Genomic DNA, 17,508 nt, shown 5'->3' on the forward strand with positions numbered 1-17,508 from the left:
AGTCTCCCAGTCCCTAGGCCTTCTTCCTAGAGCCATACACAGCACTTACGTAAACTACTCTAGACTTTGGAAGGGCTCTCTTTTCTCCCTGCTTCCTTGTACTTCCAGCTTGTCTGCACATAGATTGTAGTCTCCTTTCCCCGCTAAAAGAAAACATCTTATCACAGGAGCGACCTGTGACTTGACTACTTGGAAGAATAAAGGTTACCAGGTGAAAGGACATATGTGTCATCTACTGTCAGTGGCGTGAGGTAACTGAGAAGGCATACAGTCCATCTGTGACCAAACACCTGTGTTCCTCTTGCACTGGCAGAGTCACCAGAGGGGAGCATTAAATTGCTCTTCAAATGAGTCAGACCTGTTGTTCCCAGGAGACCGGGCTGGCGTAGTGTGAGCTCCGTGGGCAAGTCTGACCAGGCCCCATCTCACACTTGCCTGTGTTTGCCTTGCAGCTGTGTAAATGAGTATGGAAGATTATGATTTCCTGTTTAAAATTGTTTTAATTGGCAATGCCGGTGTGGGGAAGACGTGCCTAGTCCGACGGTTCACTCAGGTAAGATAACTCGCAAGGCCAGGGTTGGGTTTCCCAGTCTGGCCTGAAGGGTTAGGGGAACCTAATAGGATGAGTGGTTCCAGTGCCAGGCTCCTGGCTGCCAGTTCTTAACATGCACTTTGAAAGTGCACCAGCTTTGCAGCCTAGACTAGAGTTTTTTAAACCATCTCAAGGGGGTATGGCTGTGTGGGTCACCCTCCCCCGCCTGCCTCTGTTGCTCCCTTTAATGAAAGGGGCAAGTGGTCTTGCTTTCTGTGTGCAGAATCAAAAGTAGATTACTAGATAAAAAATAGATGATTAGTTAATAATAATCCCAAAGTAGAAACCAATGAATCTGGACATCAAATTATACTTAAGTATTAATTTTTTAAAAACTCAAATACAAATTAAACCTTTCAAACTGCCTGCCTATGCCTTCTCATGTCCTTCCAGAAAACTGAGTGAATCATTTTGGTTTAGAACCAAATATGCTGATTTTTCTAGATCTATTAAATGGGAATGAAATTTGTACGATCGAAGAACAATTTCTCTTTGGGGCTTCCCTTTTGAGAATTACTGCCAGTGATTATACACCTGTTTTTATACAGAAATGGGTAGGAAATCATTCTGAGATTGACTCTCTTTTGTGTTTTCCCAGAAAAATATGAATGGCATCCTTTTCAGGATTACCATGCATGCATCTTGCATTTTCATAAAGTGCTAGTTGGAAAAGTTGAGACTAGTTCTTCTCTCTAAGGCATAGGGCAACCTGGTGCCCTGGGAAGAACACTGGCTCAAGAGTTGAGACACAGGTCATAGTCTTGGCTCTGCCCCCGGCTCATCCTGTGAGCCTGAGTCAGTTCCCCACCCTTGCTGGGCCTCCCTGCCTCCCTGCTGCACATGAGGGGCCTGGTGATCTCCAAGGCCCCTTCCAGCTCCAACAGTCTGTGGTTCTGTGGAAAACTGGAGAGGCAGATTGGATAATACAAACAGCTTTAGGGCAGAGAGTCACCTTTGGAAATGCCAAGGTTTTTCCTGTGATAATGAACACGTGCTTTTTACTAAGCCTTGGCCTGGTTGAAATCAAAAGTAGCAAGCTAACAGGCATCTGGGCTCAGTCAACCATGATGGCGTTATGTTGGAAACTCCAACTGGTTTTACTTCCACTTAACGTTAGTAATCTTTTCTGCTTTTGGCAGGAGGACAAGACTGCAGAGACGTAGAGAAGTTTTCAGTCCCTCTATCAAAAGTTCCCTTGACCTTGTATTATTACTGGAAGATCCCTTAGAGATTATTCTGGCCACTCCTCTCATTTTACAGATGAAAAACTCAGGTCTAGATGGGTGAAATGACTTAGCATCTTGTATCATGTTAGTGGCAAGGCTAGGATTAGAACCCAGGTCTCTTGGTTTTCAGCCTGATCATTTTTATTTTCTGCATGTTCTAACCTCTGAGACCATAGAAATCCGGCTTTTCTCTTTAAAAACGTAAACCTTGTCATTAGAGGTAAAAATGCTTCCGTTTTTGAACACTAATTTTTACCAATAAGCACACCACCCCTTATTTTTCTATCTACTTTTTACCCCGCCCATTCCCTCATCTGCCCCAAAAGTTCGTATTTCATAGACAGGATTATGTTTGTTTTTGCTATTTAGTAGACAGTTACAATGAATTGGATTCAGCTGTTTGGGGGGCATAAGGAGTTGAGGAACAAAATGATGGGGGAGATGTTGGGAAGGATTTGTTTTATTTTTTGGCATTTGTTAGACTGTGAAACAGCTGGAGCTATAAACTTGACACTTGGCAGCCTTGTGTTTGAGCCAAACCAAAATAGAAGAAAATTGATTCAATATTTGTAAGTAAAGTTATGAATGTTTATATTTACATCTTTTGCAGACATGCAATGGAACATTTTTTGTTGGTTGAAGCTCAGTCTTTTAAGTTCAAACTTTAATTAAAGAACTCTCTTGTTAGGGAATGAATGTAATTAAAGATGCCCCAACCTTAGCTGCCAGAGCTAATAAAGTCCATTGTACTTTAATTTCTGGAAATTCTGGAATATGAGTGAAGTGGAAAGAGAAACGAGGTGAAGAGTTTTTTATTGGTAGAATTACTCCCTCCAACTCCCTCCCTAAGCTTACAGGAAATATTATGTAACAGTAAATTACGTTATACATGTAATTTTGTTAAAATCCTTTCTCGTTCAGCTTTCAGTTTGAGGTAAGGCTTTTTTTTCTGTTTGTTTTGAAATGCTTACCTCAGCCTCAAATGCATTGAATTCGAGCCCAGAGAGGGGGCCTGGTTTACCTGATGTCACACAGAGATCCTAAGGCTGCTGCCTCCTGATTTAGTGCTATTTCTATTATATTTTCTCCCTGAATGACTTTATTTTCTTTGATTATCTTCCCAGTGTCATTAGCCCTGATCTCATGTAATTATATATGTATGGTACATTGCAGTGAGGCGAATAGTTATCACCCTCAGGGCAGAAGGAAATGCAAAAGCTTAGCGGTCTCGTTCATGTTTCTCGTACTGAGTTCTTATTTGTTTTTTCATATTGGCTGTCCATGCCCTAGACTGATAACCAGTTTTAATCTTCCTTGATTTTGCCTCTTTTAAGCACCTGTCTGTTTTGCCCCCACCCTCACAATCCTGATCTCATCCCTGTGGCTCCATGCTCCTCAATCGTATCCTTGTGTCTGATTTTTCTGTTTCATTCTTTGAAATGAGATCCCCCTGCCCTTTCCCAGTTCTCTCCCTTCGCCTTCTTTGTCTTTCTCCCCCTTTCCCTTTCTTTCTTCTTTCAAGCATTTCTCTTTCCCACTTTTTCCCTCCTCCCTCCTCCCCTCAAAACATATATACAAAGTTAAACAGGACTCCCAGGACACTAAAAAGAGTTCTTTTTTCTATGAGTTAACTCAGCCAAAATAAGGGGTTGGCAATGGGTACTGATGGGAGAGAGGGAGGAGAATTTCTTTTAATTGAAAGATTTGCTTAATTGTTATTTTCCATTATTTCTTCTTTAGGGTCTTTTCCCCCCAGGTCAAGGAGCCACAATTGGAGTTGATTTTATGATTAAGACAGTGGAGATTAATGGTGAAAAAGTAAAGGTAAGATGCTAAGTGTTCAATAAGGCTTTCATTGTGCTGTGTGAGAGGAAGTAGTGTTTTCATAACATTTATTAAATCTCCTCATTTAAACCCCTATTGAAATGATATACTAGGCCATGGCAGCTTATTTCCAAACAGAATTCTTCTCTTTCCTTTATGGCAGCAGGAAGAGGTTGTGGATGATGTGTTTACAGATGGGAAGACAGAGAGAGAGGGGCTCAGGCAAGTTGGTCCTGTCTGCTGTCACGTCAGAGGTGCTGGAAAAACAAAGAAGAAATTTCTCTTTGGGATCTCCTGAGTTGGGCCAGTAAGCAATGCTACCTCTTCTGAACAACAGCCCCATGAAAGCCCCCTGATTCCTACGTTCATAATGGGTCATTCAGTCATATGTATCATTTACTCGAGTTATTCTGTCTCCCACCCTACCGCTATCCCTAGTAAGAGAGAAATACTAAATGAGGGGCCCAGGAGGGATCCATGATCTCTCTCTTCCCCTTTGTGCCTCTGATGGTTTGGTACCTGTAAGAACTATGGTATGTCCAGTAGCAGGTGGAGGGAGGTAGTTTTTATTGAGGGCCTAATATGTGTTAGGCCCTCTGCTAGGTGCTTTTACATTTGCTGTCATATTTAACTTAATCCTTACTGTAAAGCCTGTGAGGTAAGTGGTAAATTATCTTCATTTTATAGGTTTCAGAGCGGCTGAGTGACTTATTTATCCATGGCTTATCAGTTAGGAAGGGAGGTAGGCAGAGTCTGAACCAGTTTAGTGAGCCAGTGTACTCACTGCCTCCCTGCAGTCTCCTCTGCCATGAGAGGAAAGGGGAATGAAGGCACAATAGGCCTGTCACCTTGGAGCAAGGAAAGGAGGAAGGTGATGGGAAGAAATGTGAAGCGAGACTAAATTATATGGAAGGAGAATAGAGAGACTGATCTTTGGCACCATGCTCTTCCTGCCCCTCCAAGTTAGTGAAATTCCACCGTCAGATCTCTCAGAGCTGAGGCCTGTGGAAAGAAGTGATGACCCTGGCATCAGCAACACGGTGAAAACCGTGGCATCAGAGTTCCAGCCAGATTGCAACCTAAGCATCCCAAGTTTGAGTCCACATCATTTGCATCCTTCTCTCATATGTACCTGCACTCCTGCCTTCAAATGCCTCGGGAAGGGCAGAGAAGCTCCAGGGTGCTCATGAAGCATTTCATAGACATACAGAGAAGAGTTTAGGATGAGGCTCCTGAGTGGGGGCAGGAAGCTCTCCCAATGTCTCTTCCAGCCCTGACTCCTCAAAGTGGTTTCTTACTGCAGACACTTCTACGCCAAATATGATAGTCATGGAGAGCTGGGGCCCTGGAAAACAAAAGCAGGGTGTGAAATCCATGTATATGCCGACGAGAAAGCTCAGAAAAATAGTGCATTGGGGTGGGGAGAAGGAGCTAGGGTGTGGGATAGGAAGAAGACAGGAGTGTGCACCCAAGAGGCATTGGCAGGAAAAGCCACTTGTAGCTTTCTATTGTTTCAGCAGAACGGAGGTGATTGCCCTCCTGAGGGCAGATAAATACTGTAAAATATTTAAATAAAGGTAAATACTGTAAAATCAGGCATTTTACTTCTAAATGTTTGGGTTTCTCGTTTATATACATATATGTGTGTGAGTTCATTCCTTTGACCAGAGATATTGGTGCCTACCATGTGCCAGGCACCAGGAATGAATAGAGGTGGATAAGAAACCGTCGCCACTGTTAAAGAACAGGCTTAGTTTTCTTTCCTGAATCACTAGGTTTAGGTATTACATTTATTCCCCTTTCTGTGAACCATAGCCTCATTTTTAAATGCTTATTATGCTTAGCACTTTTTTTGATAACATTTGACTCCACCCTGAGCCCACAGGCTCCCCAAGAGCCAGGTTTGTGTCTTACTCATCTTGTGTCAGTACAGTTCCTGTCCCCATCATGGCATTAGGCCTCTAGACCTTCATCTATAAGAAGTGAGAGTTGGCTAATCTCCCAAATCCAGTTCTAATTAATTCGCCTATGGTTCTTTCTAGCTGTATATGTAGATTCAAGATAAAAGTGACCCTCTTCAACCACATTAATTCAATGACTTCATTAACACTCGGACACATGAGGAGCAACTTCTTAGTCCTTCAGTAGAAGAGGGCAGAGCTGCCCAGGCTTCACTAAGGAAGCAGTTGTTTTATTGTTGTCCTTGTTCTTTAACATTTAGTGAATACCTCTTCTTGGTGATGTTGAAGTGTCTTCTTGCTGGTAGTTTGTAGGCTTTTTCAGAGCCCCATAGAGGCAATGGAAAAGGGAATCCACTAGTGGTTTGTACAGGATTACCTGCCACGTGAGTGCCAGGGTAGGACGAGAACCTAGGTCTCTCTCCTGACTTCTCATCAACCCCCTCAGCCTCTTCTGTTGTCTCCTTCTTTCTAGGATGGCTCCCAGGAATGAAAGCAGGGACTCAAAGGTATTAGTAAGATGTTTGTAGCTATTAAGGCTTACTGCCAAATCAGTAAAGGCAAAGTTGAAGAAGAGGCCCTTCTCTTCAAGTAGTCTGCATTATGAAGGTGACTTGGGCAGAAAATGTAACTAAAACATATATAGAATTTTCTCCTATCCATTGATTTTTTTTAGTTTATCATAAATTAATGAGTAATAAGCAAAACTCTAAGCTCAGACTACAACATTTTAACCTTAGGAGTTAGTTATAATAAAAATAGAAGATTCGCTGGATTTCTCTCTCATTGGGTATATATGGCGTAGACAAGAAAGTCTTGAAAGTATGCACATATATTTGCTCCTTTGACCATCTCTCCATCTTGTGTTATAGTGGATGCTTTGTGCCGAGCACTGTGTTAGGTAAAGCATCTTTGCTCCCTAGGAACGTACTACCATCTAGCTCAAACATTTTATCTGTGAAACCTTCTTTAATACCCTACTAATCATCGCATGGAATTAATCAATCCTTCCTTTGTGATTCCACAATCTTTTGTTCATTCAGTTAGCCACCATTCAAATGTGTCCACCATGGGCCAGGTACTATGTTAGGAAGGCACTGGGGGTGTAATGTTAAATAAGAGACAGACTTTGCCCTCAAGAACTCAGTCTAGTAAGGAGGCACACTGGTAAACCAGTGATTGCAGTACGTTATTGTGACAGTGAGGCAATAGAGGTGTAAGTAATGGTGCAAAGAGGAGAGTGGACGAACAGTGTAGCCCCATGCTGGAGGTACGAGGGTTAGAAAGCCCATGGCTGTGGTATTAAGAAAGTATTGATTGGCATGAGACTAACATTAGGAGACACTTTCTCCTGCTGGTGCCTCTTTAGTAGAACATCTCATATTTTATCATGGTTAGTTAACTGTGTGTTTGTCCTTCCTATAGACTGTGAGCTCTTTGAGATCAGGGATCGTGTTTTATTCATCTTTGTATCCTCCCTGTGCTTAGCACAGCACTGTGCATTTATTAATGACCTGTAAATACTGAAAAGGAGCAAAGGAATTGCAGAGAGAATGATGAACCAATTGAATGATAAAGGCAGCGTAATATGGATATCCTCAAGAATCAACTATAAGGCTAGAAACAGGCAGCCCCCTATAAGAAAGCAGCATCCATCTTGGCAAGGCCATACAATCACTATTCTAGAAAATATCTCAGTGGTTTTGATTCTCAAAGCTCTTCTCAAGATGTGCCAGTCATGAGAACATACTGATTTCTAATGATTGAGAGTATTAAATCCAATCACAAGTGTTTTTGGAAGCTCAATGTGGCATTAAAACAATAGTCTGTTGTTCTAATACACATCCTGGCAGAGGGGAACCATGTCTCTAGGTTTGAGGCAGGGCAGAGAAATAGCTTTTGTCCCAGCAAAAGCCATAACATCTGTATGGTGGCCTTCAGCATACACAGACTTTCATGCACATCATTGAAGAGCAGCTGCAACTTCAAATCAAGAGAGCCTTGTGCCGCTCGCTGGGGGCAGGGACTACCGGTCACCCACCAGTCTCAGCTAAACTGGTGTGAGGAGAGGGTAACACCAACTACCTCATCCTCTTGGGATGCAGATGTATATTTAAATCAGTCTCGGGGGCAAAGGCAGCATGATGGTATAGAATGATCTGTCAACTGGGAATAAGAAGGCTTGGGGTCTGGGTCCCAGCTTTGTGAGTTAGGAGAGTGAGTTTCCCATTAATGAAGGGGAGGCATAAACTTGCCATAGCTCACTGGGTTGTTGTAAGGATTAAATAAGATGGTCAATCAGTATTTGAATATTCACTACTTGCCAGACACTCTATTTGATGCCGGGGATACACCTGTGAGTAAAATGAACCCCCACTTCCCTCTCATGAAGCTTTCAGTTTAGTGAGGAAGGCAGTTGTTAAACAAATTAGTACAACTAAATAAATGATTCAAGTATGTCAGGTGCCACGAGGGAACATTACAGGGTGGGTTGTAGGAGAGAATATGTGGGTATGGGGGATGGGGAACCTGGCCTAATCTGAAGGTTCCCGAAGGCCTTCCCTGGGGAATTGATGTTCTGTTAATGGGAGTGAATGCATCTTGGGACATATGAAATTTACGCAATTAGAAGGGAAGATTATTATTGTTGTTGATGTTATTTCTCAAGGCCTTGTGATTTGTTCTACACTCAGCGGTCTCTCTGGAGAACAGTTCTCTTCCAGTCGTCTTCTGCTCTGTGCAGGGAAATTCAGGGAGAAGTGAGAGGCAGTCTACCTTCTTCTTTGTTATTAGAACCATCAGTTATTAGGTCTTAGAACTGGTAGATGACTTCAGAAAATGTGAACTGTCAGCTGGTTGCATATTATTAATCTCTTTTTTATAAAGAAACCACTGAAGGCCAAGAGATTAAGTGACTTGCACAATGTCACAGAGCTTAAACGTGGTGGAGGAAAATTATTTTCTTTGCCATGGCATTGTTCCTATGTCATTAACAAAGATAATACCTTAATATGTTCATTTCAATTTTGACCTGGAAAAGGTGGTGAAGTTGGATTTTCTCCCTCTCCAGTTGCTGACTGAAATGCCAATAATCACAAAATGACAGCTTGCCCTATATCCTGATTTTTGTAATACAGCGTTGTGGTTAAGAGCATGGACTCTGGGATATACTGGCTGTGAGATGCTGAGCAAGTTAATTAATCTCTATGTGCCTCAGTTTCCTCAAGTGAGTAATGGATATAGTAATAGTACCTACCTCACAGAGTTATTATGAGGATTAAGAGAGTTATTACATGTAAAGTGCTTAGAATAGAACTTGGCACATGATAAATGCTCAGTAAGTTTTTTTTTTTTTTTTTTAAAGAATAAAGGGGAAACTCTTAAATAATCTAAAAAAGAAAAAAAACAAAAAACAAAGCAAGCCCCTCTCCTAACCCAGACACACTCAACAAATTAAAAAAATTATAAGTGCTTTATTTTTAGGGCAGAAAATAACCATGAAATTATTTGGGTGAAGTTGTTCCCATTTCTAAACTAAAGCAAGACAATGGTTGCTTTCTTTTCTGCTTCTCCAACCGGATGCTTCTCTTATGCCTTTACAGCTTCAGATCTGGGACACAGCAGGTCAAGAGAGATTTCGATCCATTACCCAGAGTTACTACCGAAGCGCCAATGCCTTGATTCTCACCTATGACATAACTTGTGAGGAATCCTTCCGTTGCCTTCCTGAGTGGCTGCGGGAGATAGAACAATATGCTAGCAACAAGGTCATCACTGTGCTAGTGGGTAAGTAAGGACTAATGAGGAGGGAAATTGAGTTGTGGGTATCAGAGAATTTATAATCACATAACGCTTGTGTCTTGGTACCTTCCAAGAATATAGTCTACAGCTATATAATTCATGCAGTCAACCTTCAGTTCTTCTGCAATTGAAGAGAAAATTAAATAGGTCCTATCCCATGGTGATGGTTTAGGAAAGCAAAGTAGAAAATATTGCTGGTTGATTTTTCTATCAATGCAGGCTCTAGGGAAGAAGGTGGACTGCCGTGAAAGTTATGTGGGCTGCTAATCATTTTCAGAAATCCAGTTATGAGATCACGGAAACTGCTGGTCTAGGAGTAAATATATGTCTTAAGTTGATAAAGAATTCATTATTGAAGCAATTACTTATTGCCTAAAAAATACACTTTGGTGTATTATTTTCCTTCTTACATTTATGCTGATTTGAGAGATTCTGATTTTCAGAAAGAATGCACCAAAGGCAATTCTGCAGTTTATTTCATCTTAGAGGAAGGTAGAATCTCTGTTTAGTAAGGGGAAAAAGCAGAAAACAACCCATAATTTTCTATGGTGACAAATACCCCCAATTAAAAATGGAATTGCGGTGAAATGGACCATATCATTAAAAACTCTTCTAGTGGTGATGGAAAAATGTTAATAATATATATGGTTGTTAAAATGTTTTCTTCCTAGGAAGGAACAATTGCTGTATATTCTAGCAAGACCCGAATTTTGGAAACCCGGGTAGAGAACCTCAGAAACCTTGTTAAGTTACAAATTATGGTTAACAGTAAGCTAAGTAAACACTTTATAGTAAGCATTATAGCTAAGATATATGTGCCAGGAATTATACTGGGAACTTTATATGTCATGATCCCTAATTTATAGATGAGGAAACCAAAATCCAGAGAGGTGAAGTTCTTTGCCCAAGGTTGCACAGCATGTAAGATTGACTCCAAATCCCGTATTTGTCCAACTGTAATGTGCTGCTTTGTAACAAATTGCTGGACTTTTCCCTCAGCCTACTGGGTTAGATATCTGCCTCTCTATGAGCTAGTGCTCCATGCCCAGTCCTGAAAACTCTCTTGTGCACTGGAGAACCTTTGCCGTGAAGCACTTGAAAGCCCCCAGCTCTGGACTTGGGCTTGCTTTCAGTTTCACAGAAAGCCCTTGAGAATTTGAGTCAAAACATAACTACCTGGGATTCTATCTAAGGAAGTTAAATGAAGATTTGAGGAGTGATAATTAGTCAGTTCAGTATGAAAGAGGCACTTGGCTTTGTAAAAACTTTCTATTATGGAAAATTTCAAACATAAATAAAAGTAGAGAAAACAGTGTAATGAACCCCTACGTACACATCTCTCAGCTTCAACAATGATCAAATTCTTGCCAATCTTATTTTATCTGTTCTCCATCTATTCCGTCTGCTCTCCCCCTCAGGTTATTTTAAAGCAAATCCCAGATGTCGTATTAATTCATCTCCCAATATTTCAGTGTATATCTGTAAAAGATATCTTTTTTTTAAAAAAAGAACCTAACCATAATGTTATTTTCATACCTAAAAAATGTCAATTCTTTAATAGCATCAAAAATTAGACAATGTTCAAATTTCCTTGATTGACTCATAATTTTTAAAAATTTGTACAAATCAAGATCCAGATAAGATCCATATGTTGTAATTGATTTTTATGTCCTTTAATTCCCCTTTTGTCTGTAGGTTACCCCTCCATTTTTTCTCCCTTGGAATTTATTTGTTTAAAGCATTTGTTTGTCCTACAGTTTTCTAGTCTGAATTTTGTTATTTCACCCCTGTGGTGTCATTTGACATATTCCTACATCATCTGTATTTCTTGCAGATTTGTAGGTAAATCTAGAGGCTGGGCAGATTCAGTTTTTGTTTGTTTTTCTTTTTAGCAAAAATACCTTATAATTGGTATTCTGAGGTATAGTTTTCACAGGACAGTCAAGAAAAATTGCTTGATTCTTTCTTTTTTATTTACTACTGTTCAAAGTAATGAGCTTGTTCCAAACTAATATCTTCCAAAACTAACTAGTGAAGTTTGTTTGTGTTTTGAATATCATTACAGATTTCAATATATTTGAAGTATTCTAGTCCCTTGCAATTATTATTATTGATGCTTCAATTATTCCAACTTTGACAGTGGAGCTTCTTAAAATGGGCTCCTGAGTGGTTTTGATGTGACCCCAGGAATCTTTGATAATTTTCTTGCTTTCTGGTATAAGTGTTCCAGGTCTGAGGCCTGGAATTAGCCATTTCTTCAAGAAGCACTGTTTCTTTTTAATGGAAATTTGTATTTAAAGGCCACAATCGAGGTGATAGGAATCCTCCTTACCAGTGGATGGGTCACTGCTTTTAGGCCTATCAGTGGACAAAACTACCATGTATGTGAAGGCCGTGAGGTCTGTAGTGTCCACAAGGGATTGTCTTATGAGGCTCTACTCAACATTGGACTCACAAGACTATCATAGGCCACACTTGGCATCACATGCTCTCAGAAGGATACAGGACAGGAAACACTGCTTAACAGCAGGTCAGCATCAGCCATTCCTCTTCAGTGGAAGTAGTCCTCACAGTAGTCCACATAGCTGTCCAGGACGTCCCGGACAGTCAAGTACGAGGGAAAAAGGCCACTTAAGGAAAGTGCAGGATCTGCCCTGGCTAGACGCCTCAATGCCCCATAGGAGCCAATTTCCCTTATAACAACTCCACAGTCCTAATGTTCAGGGTCTCTTCAAGTGAAGAATTGCCACACTCAGGGAAGCCCAAAGTTATGGCTTTCCATTAGATATTTATAATTCATACATAGAATTCCCAGGCCAGATGGAATTTATCAATCAGGGGTCGCTTTTACCATAAGCAGTGTTGCCAAGTAACACAGTTGACATATCACCTTTGTCAGGTTTCCAGGAGAATAGAGGTAGAAAATTTTTTAAAGATAAAATACACCATGAATTATTTACACCGATTCCCATTTATAATTCAGGACTGAAGAAATTTTACTTCACCTCATTAATCTTATATCTGTATTTCCTTTTTCCCATGCCAAAAATCACAGTCCCAATGACACCAGCATAATTACTCATTTGCTTTATCCTCTAATCCATATATAGCAGCCTCAGGATAACAGTATCGACACTACCACTGACAGGATGATTACTGCAATGGTTCAAGATTTTTTCCTTCCATTCTTTTTGTCCTCAGGGTATATACTACTGGGGATGGATGCATGGGTAAATTACTGTATATATGTATATTTTTTTTTGGTGAGGAAGATTGGCCCTGAGCTAACATCTGTTGCCAATCTTCCTCTTTTTGCTTGAGGAAGATGGTCCCTGAGCTAACATCTGTACCACTCTTCCTCTCTTCCTCTGTTTTGTATGTGGGATGCCACCACAGCATGGCTTGACGAGCAGTGTGTAGGTCCATGTCCGGGATCCGAACCCACGAACCCCAGGCAGCCAAAGTGGAGCATGCGAACTTAACCACTACACCACCAGGCCAGCCCCCAAATTAGTATATCTTAAACTTACTTAAAATAGTTTCTCTCCGTGTGGTTATGCCACTTCATGATAAATAGGTTCATTTGTTTAATGTTGCTTTCAATTGTAGGAACTTCTTTTCAAATTTAATTTCATATTATATAATTATAATTAATTGTATAATTATATAAGACATTTATAACATTCTGAAATCAAATCTATAAAACAAAGTATATTTAGAGAGGTCTAGTTTCTATCTCTTCCTATCTCCCAACCTGGTTCCTTTCATGGGTAACCATTATCTTAATTTTTTTTTTTTAAAGATTTTATTTATTTATTTATTTTCCCCCCAAAGCCCCAGTAGATAGTTGTGTGTCATAGCTGCACATCCTTCTAGTTGCTGTATGTGGGATGCAGCCTCAGCATGGCCGGAGAAGCGGTGCGTCGGTGCGCGCCTGGGATCCGAACCCGGGCCGCCAGCAGCGGAGCGCGCGCACTTAACCTCTAAGCCACAGGGCCGGCCCTGTAACTATTATCTTTAAAATTAAGATTTTGGTTTATTCTCCCATTATAAAAATAAGCAAAGTGTGTGTGTGTGTATTTTTTCCATCCCTTTTTGTAGATACACAGTAGTATATTATATACACTTTTTTCTACTTTGCTTTTCTACTGTCTACTTTGCTTTATTATATCCCAGTGTCTCATTCTGTGGCAGCATATAGAGATATTCCTCATTGCTTTTTACAGTGGTAATTAAGTCCAAATAATTATGGATGCACCATAGTTTATTCAGCCAGTGCCCAACTGATGGACATTTGGGTTGTTTCCCGTTCTTTGCCATTACAAATGGCACTAATATTTTAAAAATAAACATTCCAGTGATCACAGTCACACTGGCTTTGCTTTACTTGCCCATCTGGCTGGTTTGACTTCAAATATGGAATTGAATTTTGATGCTTTCGAGCCTACAAAAAGTCAAATGATGATTCCTTCTTTGATTTACTCCTTTTTTAGGCAACAAGATTGATCTGGCTGAAAGGAGAGAGGTCTCCCAGCAGAGAGCTGAAGAATTCTCAGAAGCTCAGGACATGTATTATCTGGAGACCTCAGCCAAGGAATCCGATAATGTGGAGAAACTCTTCCTTGACTTAGCGTGCCGCCTCATCAGTGAAGCCAGGCAGAACACACTTGTGAACAATGTGTCCTCACCCTTACCTGGAGAAGGGAAAAGCATTAGCTATTTGACTTGTTGTAATTTCAATTAAAGGCTGAGGCAAGAAGCAAAAGGAATGAGCGGCTGCCCCGATGGGCCACGAATTGCTAGGGAGATCTGGCTATGACTGTGGCTCCTGCTCTCGGACCTTCTGACTCCTGTGGGCTCCTGAGCTTACAAAGCATGGCAGGCCAAGGGCCTTGTCCACAGGCCAGCATTAGCAGAACATATAATGGTTTCACCCTTTTGCAGTCTGAGTCGGAGCAAGGAGAAAATTTGCACTAGGCGCTCCATGATCTGCAGAGCATGTTGCTTTTGTTTTTTTAAAAAAGCAAGTAAAAGTGCATTCCTGAACACAGTCCAGGGGGAAATGTACTGTAGGGATCCCTCCTGCACGTCAGTGGGTGCATGTAGGGGCTGTGCTTTAGGGCTTCTGGGGGCCCTGGTTTTCTTGTCTACCAGATAAACCAAAACTGGGAAGGCCAAGTACTGTCTCTGTGGTGTGTGTTGATGACCCCATGGAGATTTTCAAAAGTGTTATTTCTCTTGTCCATAGGCACTTTCAAGAACTTTGGGATGTAAAAATGAAATGAAACCTTTACCCATGACCAACAGTAACAGTCATTGTTTTAATATATACAAGCTCCATGACTCCTTTTGGTGCTAAGGATTCTGCTCTATCACACACAGACCAAACATTTTAGTACGTTGATGTCCTTAAATGTATTACTTAGAAATAAAAAAAAATAATAAGGGAAGCCCATGAATCAGCACTCTTTCTCAAAGTCTCATTACTACCTTTTCTAGGGTGGATTTTTTGGACAAGAGAATACTTTCCTTTCATGTTCCCCTCTAACTCTCTACCATTTTCTTCTTCTATTCTCTCATTTTTCCTGCTGTTTAAGTAAATGAAAAAGTTTGAAAAATGAAAAAATAATGATGGTTTGATGATATTCCAGTATAAAAGAGTAGCTCTAAGACATTATGAGTAGTATGAGAAAACAGACCAGATCCGACCAAATACTGTGGATTAATGGACTGCAGTGCCGAGTTCAAGCAGAGCACAGTCCTTGGTAGCAGGTCACATCTTTTACTTCGTGGTACTATCCATCTTGGACAGACCAAGGCTTAGGATTTTGTAGATTTTTTTAGTATGATAAGTGAGAATAGCATCAGATGAAGTCTCACAAACCATTTTTGTATCTTCAATGATAACCGTAGAAAAATTCTGCTTGTGGAAGCAGGTTGAGTAGTCATTTGTCACCTCTCTCTTGTAGTAATGTTACTCTCAGACTCATGACATACATTCTTTCCTGTTTCTTTTTCTTTTCCTCTCTCTCTTTCCTGGTCTCCTCCTCTTTTCCTCCTCTTCACCCTCCCTTCCTTATATGCATGTGTTACTGCAAATCTCCAATTCAGATGGAGATGTATATGCCTTTACTTAGCCAATTTTAAAACAGGACTCAAAATGGAAGATGTGCTGCTGAATATGTGTTCCTATTTCTTCAGTGTCATACTTTGATACCTTCTAATTTGTTTACTGATATAAATGCAAATTGGGAAAATAATTAAACCTGTATGCTGTTGATGCTGTCAGATGTTTCTGTAGCTTGCTGCTTAGCATAACTGCAGGATGAGAATTGAATTAGGGTATGATATGTAATTTCACTGTTGCTGTAGATGGTGGCAATCTCGGTCCTGATATGTTGATGTTTGAAAGCTATTTAATTTTAGAGAAATGAGTCATATAGAGACATGATCTTGACGCAGCATTTCTAGCATTTCTCTAGCAGGTTTCAGAGTGACCAATCTCTTGCACGTAGGGATTATACATATTGTTTAATGGGCTGATACTTTTGATTGGTCTCACTGTGTTTGTCCTGATCCTATGGGTAAGAGAAGATTTCCCAGAAGTTTGGATTGCTTTTATTTTAGAATCTATCTCTACAGGAAAGAAACATCATTTTCATAAACACCAACCAAAATAATTTATAATCGTTGCCTTTCCCTCCCCATTTTCCCCACTAAGCCAGCAACTAAACGTATTCAGAAAACAAGTTGATCAAGGTGGCAGAAGAACTTGTTTTTAAACTGTGAAGAAATGTTCTTAAGTTTGGATTTTTGACCTAAATGCAAGATGATAAATCTAATGTCCCCAGCACAACATGACCCAACTTTGTCTCCCAGCAGAAAGTGTGTTGAAAATAAAGTTGCTTTGTGAACTTAGATGATAGGACTTTGTTAGACTGGACAAATTTTATCATAAGATAACAGCTTCTAGGACCACTCTTGCATTCTGAAATTCTTGTTCCCCAGAGCTCAGCCTCCTCTGTCTACCCTTGCCCACTCTCAGAAGGGGATTAGAAGGCTTTGCTCTTGGCCCCTTTCTTCCCTGTTACTCCTCCCAGCCTTCCTGTAACTTACAGTCACCCATCCATGGCCCGTCAGCAGGGACACAGAGAATGTAGGGCTTTGTTTCTTTTTTTTCCCTTAGTTGTGTGAATTCCAGGTTAGGCCTTCTGGACATATGTTCACTGAAGTTTCTCAAGTTTTAGAACAATTCCTCACCATATTGTAGGTGCTCGATAAATATTAGTTGAATAAACAACTTAGTGCCAAGAGGAGCTTTTCTGGTTAAATAGAAATTTCTCAAATAGAACTTGAGACAGGATACTAATTAAATGTGGTTATCTTAACCCAGGCCAAGACCTAAACTTATTGGTTTGCCTACTAGTTCTTATTGTCATGGCAATATTTGCTAACATGAGCCTTCTTAAATAAAAATGAATTATCGTTTAGTGGTGGATGAAGAAGAGAGTTGCTTTCTCATAATTCAGTTTGGCTTGATCTGACTCATAAGACTTCCAGAGTCCATGTCTGCTTCCATTTTTGGTGTGATCTTTTTCTTCTTTTAATAAAGTTACTAAATATATGGCAAAACTTTTTTCAATTTCCGATGAAAATCCATTGTATTCATGTCAAGGAGCCAGGTTTGGGAGAATCTGTGAAATCACATAGCTTACTGATATTAATGATATTTTATTATGGCTTTGTGTAGACTGTAGCCTCTAAGGATTTTGTGCTTTCTCTTTACCTGTGAAAGGCTTTTTATTCCTTTATATGCTTTTATTAGATCTAGTGAATTCTATTAACATTTAATTTTAATTATACTGGGCCGTTTATCCTTTCTGTGAATTACTTACATTAGGCCATTGGCCTTTCCTGGCCTTTTTCTCCCCTTTTTGTCATTTCATTTTAGCATCTCTTCCTGAGTAAAGTAGCAAGAATATAACTAAAAATGAAAGTCAAAAGGATTGATTTGACCATATGTCAATTTCTGATTTAGTTTGGTAAGAAAGGTAAAAAACACTGGCCAAAATAAGATATTTGGATTAGGTTATTTATTTTAAGCAAT

The 17,508-nt window shown here is 40.2% G+C and overlaps 1 protein-coding gene across 1 annotated transcript in view; it reads left to right on the forward strand.

Moving 5' to 3' along the window:
• The window catches only part of RAB30 (RAB30, member RAS oncogene family), an 83,677-nt gene extending 66,652 nt beyond the window's left edge, over positions 1-17,025 (forward strand). The window contains exons 2-5 of the mRNA XM_058545504.1: positions 453-553; positions 3,559-3,642; positions 9,203-9,386; positions 13,895-17,025. Of these exons, the coding sequence (XP_058401487.1) occupies positions 461-553; positions 3,559-3,642; positions 9,203-9,386; positions 13,895-14,145 (612 nt within the window). The 5' untranslated portion in view covers positions 453-460 and the 3' untranslated portion in view covers positions 14,146-17,025. The remainder of the gene's footprint in view (positions 1-452; positions 554-3,558; positions 3,643-9,202; positions 9,387-13,894) is intronic.
• The last annotated feature ends 483 nt before the right edge of the window (positions 17,026-17,508 follow it).

Source organism: Diceros bicornis, chromosome 7 (assembly GCF_020826845.1).
Source record: "Diceros bicornis minor isolate mBicDic1 chromosome 7, mDicBic1.mat.cur, whole genome shotgun sequence".
Taxonomy (NCBI): domain Eukaryota; kingdom Metazoa; phylum Chordata; class Mammalia; order Perissodactyla; family Rhinocerotidae; genus Diceros; species Diceros bicornis.